The following is a 23805-nucleotide window of genomic DNA, read 5'->3' as shown; positions in this document are numbered from 1 at the left end:
GGATACAGTGACTGCTCTGTGACACTAGTATTTGGGGAAGGTGACGATGGGGTTCTGTGGGTGGCATCAATTCTCTTATCATCATCACTATTATTATGAAAGGGAAATCTGTCTCTAATGTCCAGGAAATGGATGCACCCAGTGGGAGGCTCAGAGGTCTGGAGCAGATGCTGTCTGTACCTCACAGCATCCCAGCTTGTCAAAGCAGTGCATGGGCTCCTGCAGCAGAGAGAAAGTACTTCCTGGAAGGAGCCTTCACCCCTCAACTGAGTCAGCTGGAGAAGGCCGGCTCTCCTGGGTGCTAATGCTAAGGAGAAACCTCCTGGTGCCTCAGGGGAATGAGGCTGGCTAACAAGGTTAAATGCCTTTCCTGGAAGCTTTCCCTTCACAAATCCTGTCTGAGGTCTGTTTCCTGGGAATGCGAACCCTAGGTGGAGCCTAAATGCCCTGAAAGTGACAAGGCTCAAAAAACAAAGGAAAAACAAAACAAAACAAAAAGACAAAACCCCTAAAACTGGAGGAAGTCTATAAAAGCAAAGAAATCCCCTGGTGAAATTCCAAGCTAGAAGCTTCAAAGTTTTCCATTATAAAGGAATTTTAGAAACAATTAAAGCCAGGAGTGATGCTGCACACCTTTAATCCCAGCACTCTGGAGGCAAATGTGAGTTCCAGGCCAGCCTGCTCTATGTAGCGAATTCCAGACCAGCCAGGGCTATATAGTGAGAACTTGTCTCAAAATAAACTAATAAAATAAATAAATAAAAATTTTAATGTAAATCAATGCCCCCAAACAACACCTGGAACAGTGTATGCACTCAAAATATATGTAGTGAATGTATGAATGTTGTGTATGCTTTCTTTCTCCTTTTTTTTCTTTCTCTGTTTTTTTGAAATGGTGGAGCTTTGAACCTGGTGCTTGACACATGCTCTACCATTGAGCTATACCCCTGGCCCCAGGTGACTTTGAAATGGAGTTAGTTTGAAGAATGGTCTTGCTTCTCATCTCTCCTTTCTCCTGCCCACTTAAGCACTGGGTTGGTGGAGTTCTACATCTGTATCTCTGTATTCTATACAAGGAAGCATGAGGTCCAGGGTGGTGCAGGACTGGGCTGGGCCCCCGCCTCTTCTGTGAAGCCTTCTCAACGTCTCTTCCCTGTCCTATGAGACACTGACCTGTGATGGTGAGGATGCAGAGAAAGATGGCTACCAGCGCTTGGATGCTGACGCCTGCCTGGGCAGCCATCTCCTCGCAGAAGGTGAACTCGCCTTGTTCATTGCATTTACACACAGCCACTGTTAGGGTGCCGGTTCCAGTCAGGCTGGGCACCCCATTGTCTGAGATGAGCACGGGTAGGTAGTGGAACTTAGCATGCTCCCGATCAAACTGCCCATACTTGACCGTGATGTTGGCGGTATTGTCTGGAAACATGAAGACCACAAAGTGAGTCTTGTACCTTTAGGGGGAAGCTGCCTCCTCTTGGGTGGTTTCACTGCCTTCTTTGCTCCCTGCCTCATGTTTCAGCCCCTTGAGCATAGACCTGTCCCTTTGCAGAGGATGTAGTTTGAGCAGCTGCTTTGATCCAGCCTGGAAGAATAGCTCAGTCAGAATATAACCCCAACTTTCTGTTTCTGTGGTCAATGGGTACACCTACTCCCTTATTCAATCCCATCCTGATAACAGGGCCTTTTCTCTTGTGCTCAGCTCATTACTATATTGTTTCAAGCTTCCACATACAATTGGGAAAAGAATGCTTTTTCTTTGGGCACTGGGCTGACATCTTTATGCTGCCTCTGAATCATTGCAAAGGAAGTTTATAACTGTAAACACTAGCCTGGGTTCCCAGTGGCACTGACTGATTACATTTGTCCCCAATCATTGGTTTGCTACACAGGAGCATCCTCTGGGGAGCTTCTTGAACATCCTGATTTTCAGACCCCTCCTTTCCCTTACACACACACACACACACACACACACACACACACTCACACACTCACACACACACACTCACACAAGCATGCTGCTGCTGCTGTTCAGTGACTGTGGGCACTGATGGTCTGCCTTTTGTAGATATCTGGGAGGTTGTAACACCAATGGTCAGAGGACTTAGCCATACAGGACGGGCACATACAAGACCAGCCAAAAGCCAAGAATTTAAAATGAAAGCCAATTTCATCTCATTATTCATAATTTACATTACATTTCAGTTTTAAGGCTATTATAACTGAGAACAAATGACAGGCCATTGACACATGATGGGATTGAAATGAGAGACTTGGATATGCAGGATATTTGTATGCAAATGACTCTGAGACCTTGCCTTCTGTTGCTTGCAGGATGTGTTTTTGGGGGTAGCTCCTAAATTTCCTAGTCTGTTGTAGGATCCCAATTCTACTTAGTTCATTTGAGGTACACATTGGAAATGGGGTGATAGGTATTTTTACAATGTCATTTTCTGAGTGTTGAATTGTATCATTAACTGTCAGCACAACATAGGTACCTTCTTCATATGTAGGCCATGGTATTCATATTGTTTGATGGGTCTGTGGCTGATCAATTGTACCTGCCCCTCACTCTGAGGGACCCTCTTTCCTAGTCTTCTTCAAAGATGACAATGGGATGTTTCAGTAAAAGGCCCTCATGGTGTCATCAATCAAGCACAGGGAGATTTCCTCCCATGTTTGGGTGAACAGTTGCTATATTCACACCCAAGGGTGTCTATTTTTCTTAGGATGTTGCAGAGGCCATGGAAGCCTGGCCACTTTTAGATGGAAGTAAATCAGACCAGGATCATTACTCTATGCATCTTCATCAGAGCTCTGCCTGGGTACTCCTAACCTCACAAGACTCTCTGGGCTTTGATTGGCTGAACAGATGTGCTATATTATGCTATGCTGTGATTGGTGGACCAGATCTTATTCAGGGACCACTTTATGATAAATACTCATTCTGGCTGAATTGCAACAAAACTCATTGCATTGTTGGGATTCATGACTTCCTATTTCCAGTTTGGACCCTTTGGAATGATATGAAAATTTGTAGTTTTATTGAGACTGAAATTCCAGTATTAGAAGGGGCCTTTGGATAATTTGGACTGAGATGGCTGCCTGTATCCCTGTATCTATTTTGTGTTCCTTTTCATTGAAGCCTCTTCAGGGTAATGTTAACCCTACAGACTATGTCCCATGGACCATGAAGCTTGGCCAGGTGGCTTTGACCACAGCACAACCAACTGTTTAATGTATATGGTGAGAGTTGTACAAAATAACCCATGACTTGAAAGACCCCATGGAGACCTGTCACCCTGTGCTTTGAGACTCTTTAACTGATACCTCTGACCTTCTAAGAGCCAGCTGACTGCTCTGTTGCTCACCGTGGTTGTTGATGAGGGTGAAGTTGCTGTCCTCTGTCTTCAGGGCAAACTTAAACTTTGTGTTTGGTGGCGTTACATCCTTGTCTGTTGCAGAGATCTGTATTACCAGCTGGAATGTGAGAAATGGGAAATGGTCAGTGTGGTTTTGGGGTAGTATCTTGGGGTTCAGAGATGGGTTCAGACACGACCCTGGCTGCCTGTCACTTGCAGCACCATCTTGAATGGTCTTCCCAAAGCCTCTTTGTCTACTACTATCTTGCTCACACTCATCCCTGACCTGTTCTTCAGATACTTCTAGGAGTTTAATTTCTCCTTCTGTAAAATGTGAATCTCATTTTATTCAGGCTGCTATGTAGTTACTTTAAACTGAGGGAATGCTAGATGGGCAGGAAGGTTTGCTCCTCAGCCCTCTGGCTGAAAACACATTGCCCTTCACTTACCTCCCCAACTTGAGGCCAACTCACCTTACCCCGGGCTGCGTTCTCACACACTTTAGGTTCATAGGGCTGGGCAAATTCTGGGGGGTTGTCATTCTCATCCAAAACTTCCACGTGAACCTGAACAATGGATTCTTTACCTACGGGGTTACCTGCAGGAGAGACAGCTTGTCACCACGGTGGGCCCAGCTGGCACTGGCCTCTGGAGCTGGAGGATGTTTGGATGGATAGTCCTGGGGTACTGTGTGGTGGAGGCCACTTTTTTGCAGGGCCAAGGATTGTGTCATGATGGCATGAGTGTGGAGTAGGATAAGGGGATAGATAGGTAGACCTTCATGTGTGAACATGTTTGCTTCTAAGAATTCAAGAGCTAAACACCTTCAGTACATCTTAAGAGGTTGTAATTAAATTAGTAAGTAAATCAAGCAAACAAATACAACTGATTAAAATACAATTGAACAAATAATCATGTGCTCATTTAAATAATGTTATCCCCTCTCAGGAACCCCCATGGGACCTGGGTACAATGGGAAAGTGAATGCTTCTTTGCTGGGTGATTGTCATAACTCTCCTAGCATTGGACAAAATTTACACAAATTGTTGCAGAACATGACAATCTCTAGTTGAGAGCTGCTTCTTATTTTGAACTCGGCTCTTTAACTGGTGTATATATAACTGAGTGTTTGCTAAGTGCATTTAATACTAAGAGTCATGCAGCATTTGGTCCAGGCACAGCCTTTATCCTATCTCTTTTCCCTGGACCAAACCCTCAGAAACTGTGTGTAGCATGTGACTTTGGTGAGTCTCATCACAGAGGCACCGGGACAACCTGTTTTAACATGGTGCTTCTTGAACTATGATGTACATGAGGTTGTCAGTTAGTCTAGAGTGGTACCCTATTATTCTGTACTTCAACAAGGTTGTGGGTGCTCTGTAAGATGCTGGTCCAAGGAACACTTTCAGAAATGGAAGTTCAACATAGCCCAGCCACAGACTGCTTCCCCAGGGACTGATAATGCCTTTGGAGGTTCAAAATGATGAATCATGCCAGTTTTGAAAGGATGAGGGAAAAGAAGAGCCCAGATGGCCTGGAAGATGAAGGCCCTCACCTCTAGAATCCAGTTCATTGGCCTCCACAGTCAGGTTGTACCAGGGGTGGGTTTCTCTGTCCAGTTCTTTCTCATTGTAGATGTCCCCATGTTTGGTTATTCGGAAGAATTGCCCTCTGTCACTGGTCTTGCGGATAGAGTATCTGCCCGGAAGAAAGAGGTTCATGGCTTTCCTTGTCCTTTGCTGATTCCAAAGCCCTCAGCATGACATAGAAGACACTTTAGGATTTGTTGCTTGGATGTGTGTATGTGTGTGTGTGAAGGTAGTTGATACTACTGAGAAACCATGACAAATAAAACAGATGAAGTCATACAAAATATTGGAACAGAATGTCTTCTGATAAGAAGGCTTGAGTCTACAGTGATGTGATTGATATTTGGGTATAAATAGAAAAATATAGCAACAGTTAGGTGTATGCTGATGGTCCTTTGAATGTCCCAGCTGTGTAAGGAAACGGAAGAGTTCAGAGTCCTGGGAACAAAAAAAAGTAGATTCCTTAAGAAGAGAGGGAAGTTAGATGTCCTATAGATGTTCCCACAAAGGTGAATGCTGAAACACATTGGTGGGACTTGTGAAGAGAAGTGTCTGTGATCTGAAGATTATACAAGTACATCAGGTGCCATTAAAATAAGAAGGCAAAGTGATTACACACACACACACACACACACACACACACACACACACACACACGAGTTTGTAAATATGCGAACTTAGGTAATATATCATTCATAAAGATGGGTCCTTTTCCTGCAAAGAAAAAAAAATTATTTTGAAATTTTAAGAGATTTCTCAATCAAAAGTAGGAACCTGGCTTGGAAGGAATTGAAACAAAGTTATTGGTGAATGTTTGAGTGATGCATTTAACTAGAAAACATTTAAGATTTTGTAGACAGAAGTAAATCTCCAGTCAAATATTTATAAGAAAAAAGAAGGATTATAACTAAGATGAGGAGCAAGAGGAAACCTCTGAGATTTGAGGACCATGAGGAAGAAAACAAGAAATAAGGAAGGTAAGATCATAGGTGGCACAGACGATAAAAACATTCAGCAGGGGGGCTGGAGAGATGGTTCAGAGGTTAAGAGCACCAGTAGCTTTCCCAGAGGTCCTGAGTTCAATTCCCAGCAACCACATGGTAGCTCACAACCATCTGTAATGAGATCTGGTGCTCTCTTCTGGCATGCAGTAATATAATCAGACAGAACAATGTATACATAATAAATAAATAAATCTTTAAAAATAAAACAACAAAAAACACTAAGCAGGATGAACGTAAAGCATCTCTGCTGGGACGACAAATCACCCTACCTGCATGTTCCTTTCAAGAGACAGCTTAATGTCAAGTAATCTAGAAAAGTTAGAAGTAAAAGTTGGAGAATTCATCAAACAGAAATAATATGTAAACAGGATGGGCAAGCTTAACATCGTGTGGCATGGCACTGAGGGCCAGAAAGGTAAGCAGAACAAACTGGCTGAGTTTACAGGGTTGCAAAATTACAGCCCTGGGCTCAGCGGGGGAGCACTGTGTGCACAGACCCTGGCTTCTGTCCCTTGCATTGGAAAAAGAAGTTATCAGACATAATGAAAGTAGAATAGTGGTAAATCCTAGTTAACTGGACAGAAAAAATAAAATACATAAAACTGTTGATATTTCAGTTTTTAAAAAATTGACACAATGCCACTGTATTATATCACAGAATGTTTTATACCACCACCCTCCAATTCCTCCACCATTAGTAAAAGAAAAACAAAATAAAACAATACCCAGTCAACCTCTCAGACAAAGTCTTCAATCAAAGAAACAGCCAAAAATAGAATTATAAACCATGTGGAACACAGAATGACAATGAAATAGTACTCCCCAGATGCATGAGATGTACCAAGCCCGGACAGGCTTGCTCTGTTCTCAACAAGAAAACCTAACACTGCTAGGCCTGGTGATGCAAGCCTACAATTCCAGGAGGCTGAGGCAGAATTTCAAGCTCCACCTGGGCTATAGAGTGAGTTTATGGCTAGATTGGTCAACTTAGTGAGACCCTGTCTGAAAATGCAAAAAATAAAAAATAAAACAAAGAAATAAAAGAGGCCTAGGGGTGTGGCTCAGTAGGTAGAGTGCTTGTGAAGCCCTGGATCAACCCCAGTACTGTAAATAAGCAAAGCAGATTTTCTAAAATTGATATATAAAATCAGTTCTTGGGCCATCAAAATGGCTCAGTGGGCAAAGGTATCTATGACCAAGCCTGATGACCCGAGTTGTAATCTCTGGGTCCCACGTGGTACAAGGAGAGGGCTGAACAGACTCTTGTGAGTTACCTCTGGCTTCCACATTTGTGCTGTGGTGTGCACCACACATAACACATGGAATAAATAAATAATAAAAAATCTCATTAGTATATAAATATTTTAAGAAAGTATATTGAAATTCATGTGAAGTCAGGTGTGGTGGAATGTATCCTGTAATTCCAGTACTTAAGAGGCAGAGATAGGAGGATTTTCAAAGTTCAAGGCCAGTGTGGGTTACATAAAAGAAGGAAAAAAATGTTCATATATAAGAATGGTCATTTCAGATTGGATTAAAAAAAAAAACAGGGAGAGAAGGGCTTATGTTAGACAGATTAAGCTGTTCCATTAAAGCAGAAATCTATAGAAGAACAGACAGAGTGGGCAATTCCAAGGTAGAGTCAGGTCTATGTAAGAACTTAAATATATCCCAAGCAGTGGGGAAATAATAACATTTAGTCAATAGGGCTGACAGAGCTGGCTACATATGTGGGATAAAATAAGGTTGGATTGAATTCATGCTTACTACCAAATATTCTATGACTCCAACAAGTCTGAGCAGATCTATATATTCCTTTTGTCCCAGAGGGTAGAGGAGGAACATCTAGTTAGGGGGGATGAGCAAGGACACTGGTTTGAGTGTGTTATTCCACACCCTCCAAAGTTTGTGTGTTAGAAATGGTATCCACAAAGTCATATATTTGTGGTATTTGGAGATAAAGCTTTTAGGAGGTAATAATGATTAGATTAGGTCAGGACAGTCCCCAAGGTGGGTTGGTGGCTTTCTAAGAAGACAAAGAAAGACAAGCTGTCTCACCATGTGGCAGCAAGAAAGATCTCATTAAATGGCAATCAGGTGCTGGCACAGTGCTCTTGGATTTCTAAGACTTTAGATTCTTAAGATAAACAGATCTCAGATCTCTGCTGTTCATCAATTATCCAGCCCATGGTATGAAGTTATAGCCATGGAAAATGAACGAGGAACAAGTATTGATGAAATGTGCAGGACACAATCCAAAACAAATAACAGCAAAAAATACGAACAGTAACAACAATCAGCATCAGTGTATCTGTGTGTTTGTGTGGTCATGAAGGAATGCACACTCTGAGCCCACCCATGAACTCAGTGGGAACAGGAGCTACTACAAATTTCTCTGTAGACTTGTATGGTTTCACCAAGCAATACTTCTGGCTTTGTGTTTTGGGAGACTAATCTCTAAACTATTTTTGGTGATGGGGCTTCAGATATACCATTGCTGATTGCTGATTGCTCTCTTGACTCTCAGGCCTCAATAGATGGGACCAATGTGAGTCATGCTCCAAAGTCCTTCAAAGAACAGAAGATGGCCTGGACCAGACAAGACAGACATCATAGGAGCTGGTAGGACAAGGGTGCTAGTGGAAAGAGCCCGAGTCAGTCTCTGCATTTTTCCATGAAGGTGTTGGGAGAAGTCAGTGTCCTTCTCTGAGCCTTGGTCTCAGATCACTAGACACAAGAATATCCATGCCAGCACCATCATACCATTATCACTTTATGCCCACCACCTCTTTACCCAATGTTGCGCTGAGCCTTGTCAGGGTCTTTGGCCAGCACAGTGCCTATCCGAGGTTTCTTCTGGTTTTCCGGCAGCTGGAAGTGATAGAAGCGTCGCTGGAAGACAGGGGGCTCGTCCACGTCCATGACATTGATGGTAATCTTGGCTTTGTTTTTGCCAGCAGTGCTGCTCAGGTATCCGAGTCTGATAGTGGGGTCTGTGGCCTCAATGTAGAATGTGTACTGCTGGATGAGTTCGTAGTCCAGGGGCTGCGTGGGTGGCAAGTATGGTGGCTGTCATTAGTCCATTTCATCTTACTGGCCCCACCTCTGTACCCAGCCCTGTTCTAAGTGTTAAGAATACACACAGCCTCTCTCAAAGGGATCATAGCCTAGTGGTTCTATTCAAAGGAGTACCTTTCATGGTCTTGCTTGAGAGACTTCTCCCTTTTTTATTTTGTCTGCCTAGCAAATTCCTTCCTATTTGTCTTAAGGAACAAATAGGAGTTTGCTAGTAGGGTGGGTAGTAAGACACAACCCTCTCAGAAGCCACTCTGGACAAAGGTAACGGCTTCCTGTCTGGCATTGTTTGCACAGCCCTGAACCTACCAGCTACATTTGTTGTTGTTGTTTAATCTGTCTGTCTTCCCCACTGTCTGAGAGCTTTGTGGGTTCTGGTGGCTGTGTGTGTATTCCCAGTCCTCTACCTGAACTTTCTGAAAGTATGAAAGTGCCTCTCCCTCCTCTTCTGGATTTAGTCAGTCTGACTTTGCTGTCTGCCAGCAGCAGCCGCCGTCCATGGCCCCTTGTACCCTCTGGTGCACATTCTTTACATATATGCTGGGACATTTCTACTGCCTGGGACACAGGGAGTTAATGCTGGTGGGCACTGTGCTGGTGAGTTCTAAATGTCAATTTTCCATAACCTGAGAAGGGAACCTCAATGGAGGAATTGCCTAGATCAGGTTGCCTGTGGGTTTGTCTGGGGCGGGGGCAGGGGGTGGCAGGGAGCAGCAGGGGGGCTTGTCTTGACTGTTAATTAGTGTAGAAAGACCCAGCCCATTGTGGGCAGCACCATTCCCTAGGCCTGGTCCTGACCTGTGTAAGAGGAGAAAGCTAGCTGAGAGCTGGAGCCACAGACAGGAAGTATGAGTGCATTTGTTTCTCTCTGCTTTTGACTGTTGGTGTGATGTGACCAGCTGTCTCGAGCTCTTACCGCTGTGACTCCCCTTTAATGGACTCAACTTGGAACTGTAAGCCAAATGCACCCTTTTCAAAAGTTGCTTTTGGTCAAGGTAATTTTATCATAACAACAGAAATGACACTAGAACAAGTGCTCTCTGTCGGCACAGCAGGGTTTGTGGCTGCTTACCCCAGCGCCTGACCTTCATGCTGCAATTCTGAGGTGTGCTCTGTGTTGCCCCCATGGGACTGGGCCCCACTTGTACCTGATCATCAGTGATCTCAGGAGTAGCTATCTTCTTGCCACTTGTCACTGCTCCTGAGGCTTGCAGGCATTACTTCCCAAATATACATTTCACACCCAAAGCCTTGCCCCTGGTCTATTTCTGGAACAACTCAGCCTGAGATGCTGGGTGAGAGTCTCTGTGAGCACATGACCGGTTCTGAGCTGTGTAAGAACATTCTCTTTCAATGGCCTGTGGCTCAGAAGCAGTCCCTGAGTGTGTCCTTTGGATGCTGTGAACTCAATGGCCCATGAATGGGTTTAGTACTGCAGGTCTACATACCTTTGTGGGCTTGATGATACCCTCATTACGGTTGGGGTCTGTCTCAATGGTGAAGGTGTCCCTGTACTCGCCCTGCATGATGCTGTACTTGGTCATCCGGTTCTGAGGCTCATCTGGGTCCATGACAGACAGAGAGCCCAAGGAGCTGCCCACACGTATGTCTTCAGGCACCGCAAATGTGTATGTGGCTGATATGCATAGAGTAACACAATGAGTTAATGAGATGGATAAGCCAATTGTCCTTTCATATTAACACACACACACACACACACACACACACACACACACACACACACACACAGTGATAGAAACTGGACCAAAGATCTTACTTAGGCTAGGCAAACACTCTACCACTGACCTATACCCCTACCATTTGGACTTTTGAGATAGAGGCTTGCTCTGTAGCTCAGGCTGGATTTGAACTTACATTTCTCCTGCTTCTGTCTCTTGTTGCTGGAGTCACAGGCATATGCTGCCTTATCTGGGTATCATACAATATTTTGCTACAGAAAATAGGCAAGAAACTTATGACCATGGGATTCTAGATCCCAAGGCAAGGATCTTTGTCTTCTGTCTGTCTGTCCATCCTTCCATCAACCCACCAAATACTTTGGAACATCAATAGACAAGAAAGATAAATCTTGCCTTCAGGAAGCTTATGCCATATACAACAAAGCTACTTCAGAACTAGATAATTTGGGGGGCAACAGAGGCCAGAATTACAACAGGGCTAGAGGGTACCATGAACATCTCCACTTTTCCTGCCTAATCTCCCCCAGGGCACAGGAAAAGCTCTAGACAGATGGTTTTTAAAGGGAAAATCAATTTGTGGGTAGGTTTATGCCAGGCTTTTGTTGTACCGCTATTTTCTGGGATTTTGCAGCTGGGTGCTCAGTCTCAGAGGCCAGGTTTCCCAAGCCTATGGGATCTGGGTGAAATTACTTCTACCTCACAGTGGGACTTGAAGCACTTGTGGTGGCATCAGCAGGGGTGTGATTTTTGTCTGGTCTGTGAAGAGACCCATCAGTGGACAGTTGGGTGACCTTGAGAACAATGTATAAGGCTGGAGCAGAGTCTCCATATGCTGGTTTTAGAAGCACCCTGGGAATGTGGGGGAGATGTAGAGAGGTTTGGGATACCCTTTTGAGAACCCCCAAATCACTGTGTCTGGATTGTCCCAGCTACTGTCTACTTAAGGCTCTATGGGAGGAGCTTACACTGAGTAAAGATGGGGAAGTTGTCATTGATGTCTTCCAGCGTGATCAGAACAGTGGCTGTGCCAGACTCTCCCCGAAGACCCAGGGCATCTCGTGCTTCCACCACAATCTTGTACTCAGCCTTCGTCTCTCTGTCCAAGTTTTTGTCCTTTGTGAAAATGAGTCCTGAAAAAAAGGTGTCCCAACAGGAATTGTGTTATCTGAGGAGCCTTGAGGAAATCTGGATGCCCAGATCATTCCTACAGAAAACATAGGTGACTCTACAATACACCTGAGATTGAGAACCTCAGGACTGTAGCCCACTGCCTCCGTACCTTGCCCTGTATGGCTAAAAGCTGGCCAAAAGTAGGGTCCAAGTTGTTCCTAGCCAGAGAGAGCCTTATGTTGAGAAATATCATAAAGCCAGTTGCAGGCTCAGAGTGAGCATGCTATGATGGATTAGTGATGTCTGCCTTGGTACAAATAGACATGGTTGGCTGTGCCATGTTTTAGTACCGAGAATGCTGTACTTGATTAATGATGTCTGTCTTGACATATATAGAAGTGGCTACAATTTTTAGTGCTGAGAGAGCTGTGATGGATTAGTGATGTCTATCTTGGTGCACATGGAAGTATCAGTTGCACTGTGTATTTGCTCATCTTCTGGAAGACAGTGGGCCTAGCCTATCTAACTGGCCTTCTTTCATGCTTCCAAGACTCAATACTTACAGTTTTTCAAATGTGTTAAATTGAACCAAATTTGGCCTGAGAAGCCTTCTGTACTTTGCAGACTTAAATCCTTCTGTGATGAACTGCAACCTAGTAGTGTGTAAATAAACCAAACCCCTAACTTAGGAGTGTGCTAATCAGCCAATCATAGCAGCTGTGCTTCAGTTAATCATAGGCTGCCACCTGTTCAAAGCTGTTCAAAGAAGGCAGACACCCCAGCTGTAGCCAAAGGAGCTGTTTCTAGACTGCGGGCTTTTTTTTTTCTTCTTCTGCACTATAAATATCACCCAACTATGTGGCAGCCCTGGGGTTTCTCTGAACTTGTTTGGCTCCTGGGGTGTTCCAATTTGTGAACTGTTCTTTGCAAAATTAAACTTGATAAAATTTAATTGGTCTAAAGTTTTTCTCTTAACAAGACATTAAAAATTATGCGGCATGCCTGTGTTTGTGCATAATCTAAGTCAGATCTCACAGCTATTGCACAAAGGACTATGAGCATCCCTACTTTCTAGACAAAGAAAGTAAGGCTCATAGACATTAATCGACTTGTCCAAGGACTATAGAGCTGAGTGGCAGTGCAGGGTTTGAATCTGATGTTTCTGAACATGTACAAAGACCTTCCAACCATCATTTTTGTTAAGTCCTGGTCTCTGCTTGGGTGAAAAGACCCTGCTTTTCTTTCTGGATTTGAATGCATGCTTTGGGCATCTGTCTGCTCCCTCTCCTAACCTGCCCCAACATGTCTTTATGTGTATTATATATTCCTTCCCTGGATCAATGGCTGGCTCCTCTGCATTGGCACCTGCAATATTCATGTCCCCAAATCTCTCCAAATAGGTACCCACCCAAAAAGGCTAGTCATACAGACCAGAATTATCAATGGCGAAATGCTCGCTTCCTTTTAGGATTTGATACATGACAGTGGCATGGCCAGCCACAGTGGGGTCATCTGCATCCACTGCTGTCACACGGATGATAGAGGTCCCTGTGGAGAGAGAGTTCCGGTGTAGCTGCTCATGAGTGGCCCTCACCGCATTCCTTGGGGGGAGTAGGTGGGTGTCTGCTATTCTTCCCACCCAAGCTGAGGCAAGAAATGTTGCTTTGCACAGGGGGGCCGTTGTGAGGGTGAAGTGTCAGCAATGGTAGGGCCCAGTCAGATCAGCCATGAAGGGTACAAAGAGAAGAGGTGGTTTGTGTGTTATGGGAAAAATGAAGAGGGGAAGATATTTGGATTTGAGAGAGAAACTTAGGAGGGTTCTGGATGATTTTGCCTCTTCTGAAGGTGAGAGAATGTAGGACTGGGAAGGGTATTGGAAGCCTCCAGAGAGGTGGGGACCACATTTCTCAGCCTCTGGAGTTCTATGGTTCCCTCAGAAAAGTCTGGCCACAGGGCCCTGAGCACAGATCCTGGACACTCTTTTCCTGAACCTTCTGGAAGCAGGATGAGTACCGCCTAAGCCTGTATCTGGTGTGATGACATAGTCTGGGATCAGGGTCAGGGCCAGACTGTCAGGGTGGTCAGAGCTTAGCACATTCAGAACCCATCTATGATGATGGTTAGTGTGGGACTAGGTCAAACGTTAGCCTTTAGGGACAAATTTTGAAATCATGTAAAGAGGCAACACAGCATTACAACCACTTCCTTGAACTTAGGGGGGCCTGACTCTGGGCAGTGAGGTGGCTGAGGTGAGGAGTGCCTTCAGGCTGGTTTGAGGAGAGGAGGAGAGAGAGGGCAGATGAGGCACATACCCACAGCTGACATCTCCGGCACAGATGCGTTGAATACCTGGCGTGTAAACACAGGCCAGTTGTCATTTACATCGTGAACCTTGATGGTGAAGTTGGAAGGCTGTTCCAGGTCTACGTTGGTCTCCTTGTCCACAATGAGGGCAGTAAGGAAGTACTCAGTTTTCTTTTCCCGGTCTAATCTCTCAAAGGCATACACATCTCCTGAGTCAGCTCTGACCCGGAAGATCGTGCCAGCAGACTCTCCTCGGAGCACGTACTTGGCATTGTTACGGTTCACGCTGGACTTGATCTGGGAAAGACCAGACAACATGAGCTAGGAATGGAAGGTATGGCTGCTTGCGTTTGTGACTGTGCACATACGATTGTGCAGGTTTGTGTGTGTGCGTGTGTGCGTGCGTGCATGCGTGCACATGGGGATGCCTGTATGCATGTGTGCATGTTTGTGCATAAGACCATATGAGTAGTGCTGTGTAGGGATCCTAACTGTGACACTGAGGTCTTAAACAGGAACTGTTGAGTGGTCACCAGTGAGGTCTTCTTCACCAGGACACTGCAAGCAGTGATGGGCATTTCTCCGCTGTGCCCAGTGCCTAGAGTGGTGCCTGGAACCCAGTAAGGCACTTGTTACTGGGGAATAAAGGGTGTCACTGTCCCTTAGAAGATACCAATTGTTACTATCTCATCTGTAAAATGGAGCTAATTGAATTTCTAAGGTTGATTTGCACTAATGAGTAGAGCTGCCCACTTGGAAAGGGGCATCAGGAAACCTTGGCCTCCTTTATTGCCCCATGCAAAAACGGGATACATGCCAGTGATATACTGGAGCTGGCTGATATCAACATGGCTTTGAAGACTTGATTGGAATTGGAGAATATATGTGATCTGCCTGTTAAAGGTGGCTAAATTAAAAATTAAATGATCTGATCATACAATGAAATAAGTCATTGTTATGAATGGTTTGTCAACCTAGGATTTGGGCATTTGGAACCAACCTAGGAGACACGCCTCTGGATATGTCTGTTATGGTTTTTCTAGAGAGCATGAACAGAAATGGGAAGGTCCACCTGAATGTGGGTGCCATTACCCTATGGACTGGGGTACTGAACTGAACAAAAAAGAGACAGTAAGTGAAGCAACTGGATCCATCTCTCTCTCTGCTTCCTGACTGTGGATGCCGCTGCTGACTTCCCTACCATGATGGATCGTACCTTCAAACTGTGAGCCCGATTAAGCCCCCCCTTCCTGAAGTTGCTTTTATCTAAGTATTTTGTCACAGCAATAGAAGTGTAACTAAGAAAAACATGTTAGAAGCAAAGATACTCAGAATTCATGTTTCTAACTATGTTACTACATTTAATCACATTCTTGAGGTTATTGTGTCTCCTGTGTGAGCATAGTGGCGATACTGAATGGGGTTTGGCCATGGACATCTTGTACTAATTCTGCCTTCAGGGATGCATACCACCAGCCTGAAGGCTGAGTATTTACACTACGAAATTGGCAAGTTCTTCACATCTGCACTTTCCCTGCACAGCCAGTTGTCAGGCATTTATCAGCACAGCAAGCATTGGTCCCAGTAAATTTGCTTTTGGAATGATGCATGAAATATTCTCTTCTTGGCAGTTTACAGCATCTAATCTGCAGAACAGAACCCCAGTGAGCTTGTTTAACTTAGGATGTCCTCTACTTCTTAGCCCACTGAGCTGGTTTTTTTTTATAACACATGCTACTAGTAGCTTAAGGGAAGAATGTATGCCAAGCACCTTGTACTGGACATTACTGAGGTGAATGACAGTGATTAATGACCCACAAACCAAAAGGTATTAGAAAGTTCAAGTGCTGAATATTCCAGTTTTACAACCAGAGAATATTAGGTCTATAAGATTATAACATTCATTAGTTCAAAACTAATGAAAGCTAGAATGACAAAAACTAGTATTCCACTTGAAAAAACAGAAATTGGATGCCCACAAGGTATCCTAGGTATCAAGCATACTTAGGATCCACAGATATCACAGGTCCCATTCTGGCTCTCAGAACTGGGGCTTACGGTGGGAGACTGACATTTCAGGAGGGCAGCACTTGGGGGGACCAGATGGAGCAATGCTCTTGTGTGCAGGTGTCCGGTAATGATTTATTAAGGCGGGAGGAGAGCAGAGTGGAGACAGGTCAAGAATGTTAGCCTCAGGAGAGAAGGAAATTCCAGAAGGGTGTGGACCAATCCCATGAGGTCTAGCAAGTGACCCTAGAGCTTAACAGTTGTTCAATAATTGGAGCAATTAGTGAGGGGCTGACAGCTGGAAGGCTACAAAACCAGATGGCAGAGGCAGAGAAGATCCTGGCAGGTGAAAGGGTAGAAGCATGGAGGGATGACCCTTCCCCTTGAGTAGGCATTGGAGGTGGAAGGCAGGCAGCAGCTAGGACTAGCAGAGATCTTGGAGCAGGGATTGTGGTGTGCAGGGGGCAGGTGGGCCCAATGGGCAGGACAGATAGTGAACAACTAGACAGGGGCAAGAATCCGTGTTCCAGCTCTGGAACCTGTGGCATGTGGGGGCAGAAGGAAGTAGGAGAGGGATAGTTTGACACCCTGTGCAAGGCCCAGGTTAAGCTGAGACACTGCTCTCCATCAGAACCTGTGGATCTTCATGAAAGGAATGGAGCCAGAACAAGTCAACTTGGAAGTGAACGGGACGGTGCAGATTTCATGGGTGCCCTTCTCTCCAAGCTGTGTTTCATTTCTGTCCCTCCATTCCTTTTGCTTCTCTTCCCATCCCCCCTCTTCCCCTTCCCCATGTCTCTCTCTCCCTCCCTCTCCCTCCCTCCCTCTCTCTAACTATATAACCCAGGCTGGCATCAAACTCCATCTTCTTGCCTCAGTCTCCAGAGTACCAGACTTCTAGCATGCACCCCCATGCTTGACCCATCTTATTTAAATAAACACTAGTTTTTACAACTCTTCTTAGACTTAAAGAAACCAAGACACCAGTGCACTGAGTTCCTGTGCACCTGCTCCCCTTCACTTCAGCATCACATCTTACATTAGTGTGGTCCCTTGTTATAGTAAGGAGATCAAAACAGGTGAAGTATTATTGATGAACATACACCGCTTACACAGATTTCCTTGTTTTTACCTAATATCCATGTCCATCAGTCACCCCCACCACACCCCCCACCCCAAGATGCCTTTCAGGACACCATACAGCATTTAGTTATCATGCTTTCACAGCTTCTTTTGGTTGTGACAGTTTCTGGGAATTTTATTATTTTCGATGACCTTGACAGTTTGGAGGAGTGCTGCTTGGGACTCTCGTGAGACATTCTTCCATTTGAACTTCTCTGTTTTTCTCACCACTGAACTGGGGTTATGATTTTACCCCTCCCCCTTTCTAATATCATTGTGTTTGGATGGGATATCTCAATGCCAACAGCTGCCCTGCCCTGGCAGGCTGCTCCCAGCTGGCTTCCATTGTCCATCCGGGTTTATAAACAAAAGCTCCAGACTTTGACCTTGATAAACACGCACTTCCTTCAGATTGTGTCCTCGGAGTCACGAGAGGACCCTTGGAGTCCTGTGTTTGTGTCTCCTTCGTACTCCTGTTTTGAGGAGGGTGGGGATCACATGTGGTTCCTCTAGTCCTGTGCTAGGTACCAAGTAGGTTTTGTCATCACAAGACACAGACCATCAGTCACCCCTCCAAAGCTTATCCTGTTTGCCATTGGCCACCATTTTCTGATAGCCTTTCCTGAATCAACCTTCAGATTTCTCTTGGACTAGCCATTCTCCTCAGAGGATGATTCATGGCCAGCTATCCCATTGGGAAAGCCATAATTGGGCTATGGCATTTCCCTCTATGACACAGGTGGTCAGGTGGCAGCATTTACATCACCCAGAGAGAAAAAGCCATTCTTGGAAGCCTGACCAGCCTGGTGCCCAGTCAGCCGGCAGTGGGTGGGGCTGTTAGCAGATACTTCCCAGATGACTGTATATCCTTTAGCTGGAGTTAGGGAGGCATTCTGGTGCCCTGTCCAGACTTGTGCCTCACATCGAAGGTCCTTTTCAGCCTGTTTCTCTACCACCAGAACACTTCCATCCCTATCATTTGTGGAGCTCTCTGTCTGATACATGCTGTTTCTCTAGATCTCAGATTTTTAAACTGTAGTCCTCAACTTCCTGTGAGGTCATATGCCTAAATGTAGGAGTTATGAAAAAATTGGCAACACTGAATGATTTCTTGATACACAATGACCAAAAATGAATTCATAATCCAATGTGGGATGGTTTGTCTGGCAGTACTTGCCTGCATTGTATTACGAAACTTCACTGCTGCCTTGGTTCTCAACACACAACATGTGCACTAAGCATTGTGTGTGTCATTGTGTCACACAACACCAGTGAATGACACCTGAAACATTGGCTCAGATTTGAGACTACTGTATCGGCTACAGTAATTTTACTATGCATGTAAAGATTTCTATTCTTACAGAAACTGATAAAAAAGGAGACCTTTATATCCTTATAGGGTATAATTTTATATATATATATATATATATATAATTGTAGGAGTTTCATGTCTATATATATGGATATATATCCTTATATAATATTATTTTTATTTTATTTTTGAGATATGGTCTCACTGTGTAGCCTTGGCTGTCCTGGACCTCATTATATAGACAGGTTGCCCTGAACTCATAGAGATTCACTTGCCTCTGCCTCCTGAGCACTGATATGAAAGGTGTGTGCCACCATGCCTTGTAAAATAGACTAATGTTTTTCTGCCATCATTCCTCAGTATATACAAGTCATATTAGTGTGTCTTTGAGTTAGGGTGTGTCAGACAAGTTGATTTAAAATTTCCGTTTGAGTCGGCTTGAGTTTCATTAAAAATAGTTGAATTAATTTTATCTTTGAATTAGAACAGAATTTCCAAAATGGTCTTAAACATACTTCTGCCATTTTGTGCTGTTTTTATTCAAAGCAGTGTTCTTACACGGACTATTATAGAATCAAAATATTGAGCCAGGGTAGCTCACGCCTTTAACACCAGCTCTCTGGAGACAAAGACAAGCAGATTTTTGTGAGCTTAAGGGCATCCTGATCTACACAGTGAGTTCCAGGCCAGAATGGGCTAAAAGTGAGACCCTGTTACAAACAGATAAGACAGAAAACAGACCAACACATCTATTCTAAAGAACACTGAATCTAATATGCTTTATGACTAGAGTATCAAATATTCATCCAAGGCTTTGTTTTGTTTTATTTTATTTGTGTGTGGGTCCTTGTGTATGTGGAGTGGGGATGGGGGAGTGGATATACACATGTGTGCATATGTGTGCAGGACAGAGGACAACATGGGTACGTTTTTCTGAGGTATTGTCCACCTTTTGGGGGGTATGAAATTGATTTGTTACTGGCCTGAAGTTTTCCAAGTGGGTTAGGCTGGCTGGCTCCTAAGCCCAGGGACCTGCCTGTCTCTGCCTTCTCAGTGTTACATTGTAAACAGGTACTACTACACTTAGCTTAAGACCCAATTATTTATGCAACAATAAATAAGTGCATCAATATCATTATTATGTAGATTTGTTTTCATTTTAACATGTGATAAAGTTATATGTATACCAAAGAATTATCTAAAAATGAATTTATGATTTATTATCAGTACGTGTTTGATTTGTATGCCTATTTACATATCTATATAACCTGTTGCATAAAAATTCCTTAGGCACAGAGAGTTGGCCTGCTCTAGGCCCAGGTAGAGGGTAGTAAATTATTTCTATAAAGGGCCAGAGAGAAAACAGTTTTGGCCTTTTGGTCATAGCTACTTCATACTACCATTATAAAATGAAACCAGCCATGGACAATTAGTAACTTAATTAATATGGCTGTCTTCCAATAAAACTTTATTTATCAGACCAGGCAGAGGGCCATGTTTGGTCTGTAGGCAGACGTCTGTAGGCATTACTATCCATGAGAGTGGTGAGCACATTTTTGCCCAGTGCTGTTTTCCTAGCACTCAGGGTAGGGCTTGGAGCTGTTTATTTCTTCCTGTAGCACATTGACCTGATTGGTCTTACAGCTGGTGTGTGGATTCAAAGAAGTTGACATAGTGAGGTTTCAATGCTGTCAGGAGCTTTCTTCTCCCAGATAGCTCTTAAAATGCTTAATTCATTGACCTCTCATTGTGTGTGAAATCCCACCATGAGAGTTAATCCTTTGAACTAGAGTTGGATGATTTCGATGTCTTTGACAATTTGACATGGTGAGAACATTCATCACTCATTTAGATTGTCTTCAAGATCTTGGAACAGGGACTTGTGTGGGTCATATTTTAGAGATGTACTGTGAAGACCTTGACACTGCCTCTCCAGAGGACAGGTCTGGGTCAAACACTTCACAATAGGGGGGATTAATTCAGGCTAGCCTTGAACTCTTGATCTTTCTGCGTTGGTCTCTTGAATTCGGGGATTACAGGTTTACTCACTATGCTTGATTTAAAGTTTTTTTTTTCTTTTTCTTTTCTTTTTTTTTTTTTTTGTTTGTTTTTTGTTTTTGTTTTTTTGAGACTCAGAGCCCAAGACCAGCGTTGACAAACTGTGGCCTGGGTGATCAGCATTGTCACCTGTGTGACTTTGTAGAAGGCTGCTCAGACCTTTCCTGATCTCTCAAGTGGGAACATTGAATGCAGATTTAGCTGATTCTTCCCTTAGTCCTGAGCCCTCAGGCCAGGCTGATCTCCTCAGCCTTGGCATAGGGTGGCCTTCTTAGTGATTTTACTCTGCAGGGCCAAGTGTGAGGGAAAATGAGCTATGATGCTCACGGCTGCCTCTACCACAGACGCATCCCTCATCACAACCATCATTTCTCTCTTACACTCTCCTTCATCAGGGCCACCTGCCACCATCACTGTCCCGACATTTCCATAATCACCGCTCTTACCACCTTCTCCATCTCCTTCACTGTCACTATCATTACCACAATCACCACCTCTACCTTCTACTCCTTTACCAACCATCACATCCATCCGCACCATTGAATCGACATTACTGTCTGTGTAATGGCCTCCACTCTTGTGGTGGTTTTGAATAGGAATGTCCCCCAGAGGTTCATATATGTGAATGCTTAGGGAGTAGCATTAGAAAGTGTGGCCTTCCTGGAGTAGATGTAGCCTTGTTGGATGAAGTATGTCACTGGGGTGGGCTTTGGGCTTCAAATGGTCAAGCCAGGCTCAGTGTCACTCTCTCTTCCTGCTGTCTGCGGATCCAGATGTAGAACTCTCAGCTACATCTACAGCACCATGTCTGCCTGAATGCTGCCATACATCCTACCATGACAATAATGAGCTAAGCCACTGAACTGTAAGCCAGCTCCAATTAAATGTTTTCCTTTATAAGAGTTGCTATGGCCATGGTGTAGGACAACTCTCCTCATTCCTTTCAGTAATATTGTGGCTTGAAAGTGAAATGACTCCCATAGGCTTATGTGTTTGGACACTTAGTTCTCAGCTGGTAGCACTGTTTTATAAGGTGGTAAAATCTTTAGAAAGAAGAGCCTTGCTGGAGGAAGTGGCTCATTAAAGTGGGCCTTTGGGTTTAACAGCCTGGCCCTGCATCCTGTCCATTCTCTGCTTCCTGACTTGAGAACATATTGTAACTGTCTTCCTCACATTTGAGCCATCATGCCTTCCCTGATGTGATGGACTATATCCTTTCTTATACTATGAGTCAAAGTAAATCCTTCTTCCTTTGAGATGTTCCTTGCAGGGTGTGTTAAGGAAATGATAGTCACACCACAATCCACAGACTGAGAGAAGTTAGATAAAGAGAAGAGGCCTATGGGGGGAAGCATGGATCTCCCTGGGAAGGGGAAATAGAATAGATTTTGTGGGTGGACTGGGGAAGATGTGGATCAGGTCAGGAAGGGAGGGGTGGAGGGAGAGAGTGCTGGGCGAGATGGACTGGAATAGGTGGACATTTAGGAGGCAATGTGGAAACCTAGTACAGTGGAAATTTCCTGGAAGCTCTAGTGAGGACTCCTAGTAATGGAGGATACGGAGCCTGAACTGGCCATCTTCTGTAACCATGCTAGGATCCCAGTGGTGGGACATTTATATCAACCCAGCCACAAAACCTATGACCCACAACTGGTCCTGTCTGCAAGATGCAGTGGGACAATGAAGGCTCAGAGCTTGTGGGAGTGGCCAGCCAATGGCTGATCAAATTGAGACCAAAGCAACAAGAGGGAGCCCATGCCTGACACACTGCCTGGATGGGCAGGGTCCGGAAGCTGGATGGCTCAGAGACCTAGGGTAAAACCAAACCGGACTGACAAAAAGGGAAAAAAAGTCATTGAAATGATTCCTAATGATATTTTGCTATACTCATAGATCAGTGTCTAACCCAATTGTCATCAGAGGGGCATCATCCAGCAGCTGATGGAAGCAGATACAGAGACCCACTGCCAAACACCATGCAGAGCTCAGGGAACCCTGAAGAAGATGGGGAGGAAGGATTGTAGGAGCCTGAGGGATCGAGGACACCAGGAGAACAAGGTTCACAGAATCAACTAAGCAGGGCTCCCAGGGTCTCCCAGAGACTGAATCCACAGTCATGGCACCTGCATGGGTCTGTACTAGGGCATCTGCATGCATGCTGTGGTTGTGTAGCTTGGTGTTCTTGTGGGACTCCTAACAGTGGGGGTGTCTCTGACTCTTTTGCCTGCTTGTGGGACCTGTTACCTCCTGCTGGGGTTGCCTCATCCAGCTTTCATATGAAGGTTTATGCCTAGTCTTATTGAATCTTGTGATGCCCTGTTTGGTTGATATCCCTGGGAGGCCTGCTCTTTTCAGGAGGGACATGGAAGAGAAGTGGATCTGCGGGATAGAGAAGGGGGAGAGAAGGGTGTAGTGAGGATGTATCATATGAGAGAAGAATAAAGAAAGAGAAAAAAGAAGAGAAAGAAATGGGAAAGCGATACAAGTGTCACTGCTACAGTCACGAAAACCACCACCCATGACCATGGAGAGTCTGTGTTTTGGCCTGTGGTAAGGCAGTATTTCCTGGTAGAAGTATGTAGCAGAGGAGATGGGTTCACTAATGACACTCAGGAAGCAAAGGGACAGAAGAGGGACCAGGGACCTGTATCTCCTTCAAGAGAACATCCCTAATGACCTAACTTTCTTCTCCTAGGTCTTGCTCTGAAATATTTCATCACCCTCACAGGGGCCACAACTGTTAGCACATGGTCTTTAGGGGACATTTTAGGACCCAACTATAGCATTCCATTTTAACTAACTAACTAACTAACTAACTACTAACTAACTAACTAACTAACTAACTAACTAATGTGGGGTTTTGTGTGTGTGAATGTGTGCACATGCATCAGATACCTTAGAGGCAATTTGTGGGAGTCATTTCTCTCATTCTATCATGTGAGTCCTGAGGACTGAGCTCAGGTTGTCAGACTCGATGGCCAGTGCCTTTGCCCACTGAGTCATCCTTCTGGCCCATGAACAAGCAAACCAAACAAACAAATAAGTTTGTGTGCATGTACATGAGGGCAGGTGTGTGTGTGTGTTCTCTCCTGCCACATTTGAACTCAAGTGGTCAGGCTTGTACAGAACCACCCTCATCTGTTGACCCATCTTGCCATATGA

General features: G+C 44.5%; 1 protein-coding gene across 1 annotated transcript in view; it reads right to left on the bottom strand.

Moving 5' to 3' along the window:
- Cdh5 (cadherin 5) overlaps window positions 1–23805 on the bottom strand; it is a 40269-nt gene that overhangs the window by 1974 nt on the left and 14490 nt on the right. The window contains exons 3-11 of the mRNA XM_036187768.1: window positions 14153–14441; window positions 13272–13388; window positions 11696–11860; window positions 10479–10666; window positions 8750–9000; window positions 4918–5060; window positions 3836–3960; window positions 3372–3480; window positions 1174–1419 (exon numbers count right to left, since the gene is read on the bottom strand). Coding sequence (XP_036043661.1) covers window positions 1174–1419; window positions 3372–3480; window positions 3836–3960; window positions 4918–5060; window positions 8750–9000; window positions 10479–10666; window positions 11696–11860; window positions 13272–13388; window positions 14153–14441 — 1633 coding nt within the window. The remainder of the gene's footprint in view (window positions 1–1173; window positions 1420–3371; window positions 3481–3835; window positions 3961–4917; window positions 5061–8749; window positions 9001–10478; window positions 10667–11695; window positions 11861–13271; window positions 13389–14152; window positions 14442–23805) is intronic.

Source organism: Onychomys torridus, chromosome 5 (assembly GCF_903995425.1).
Source record: "Onychomys torridus chromosome 5, mOncTor1.1, whole genome shotgun sequence".
Classification (NCBI taxonomy): Eukaryota; Metazoa; Chordata; class Mammalia; order Rodentia; family Cricetidae; genus Onychomys; species Onychomys torridus.
This window is presented reverse-complemented; position numbering and strand designations above follow the sequence as displayed.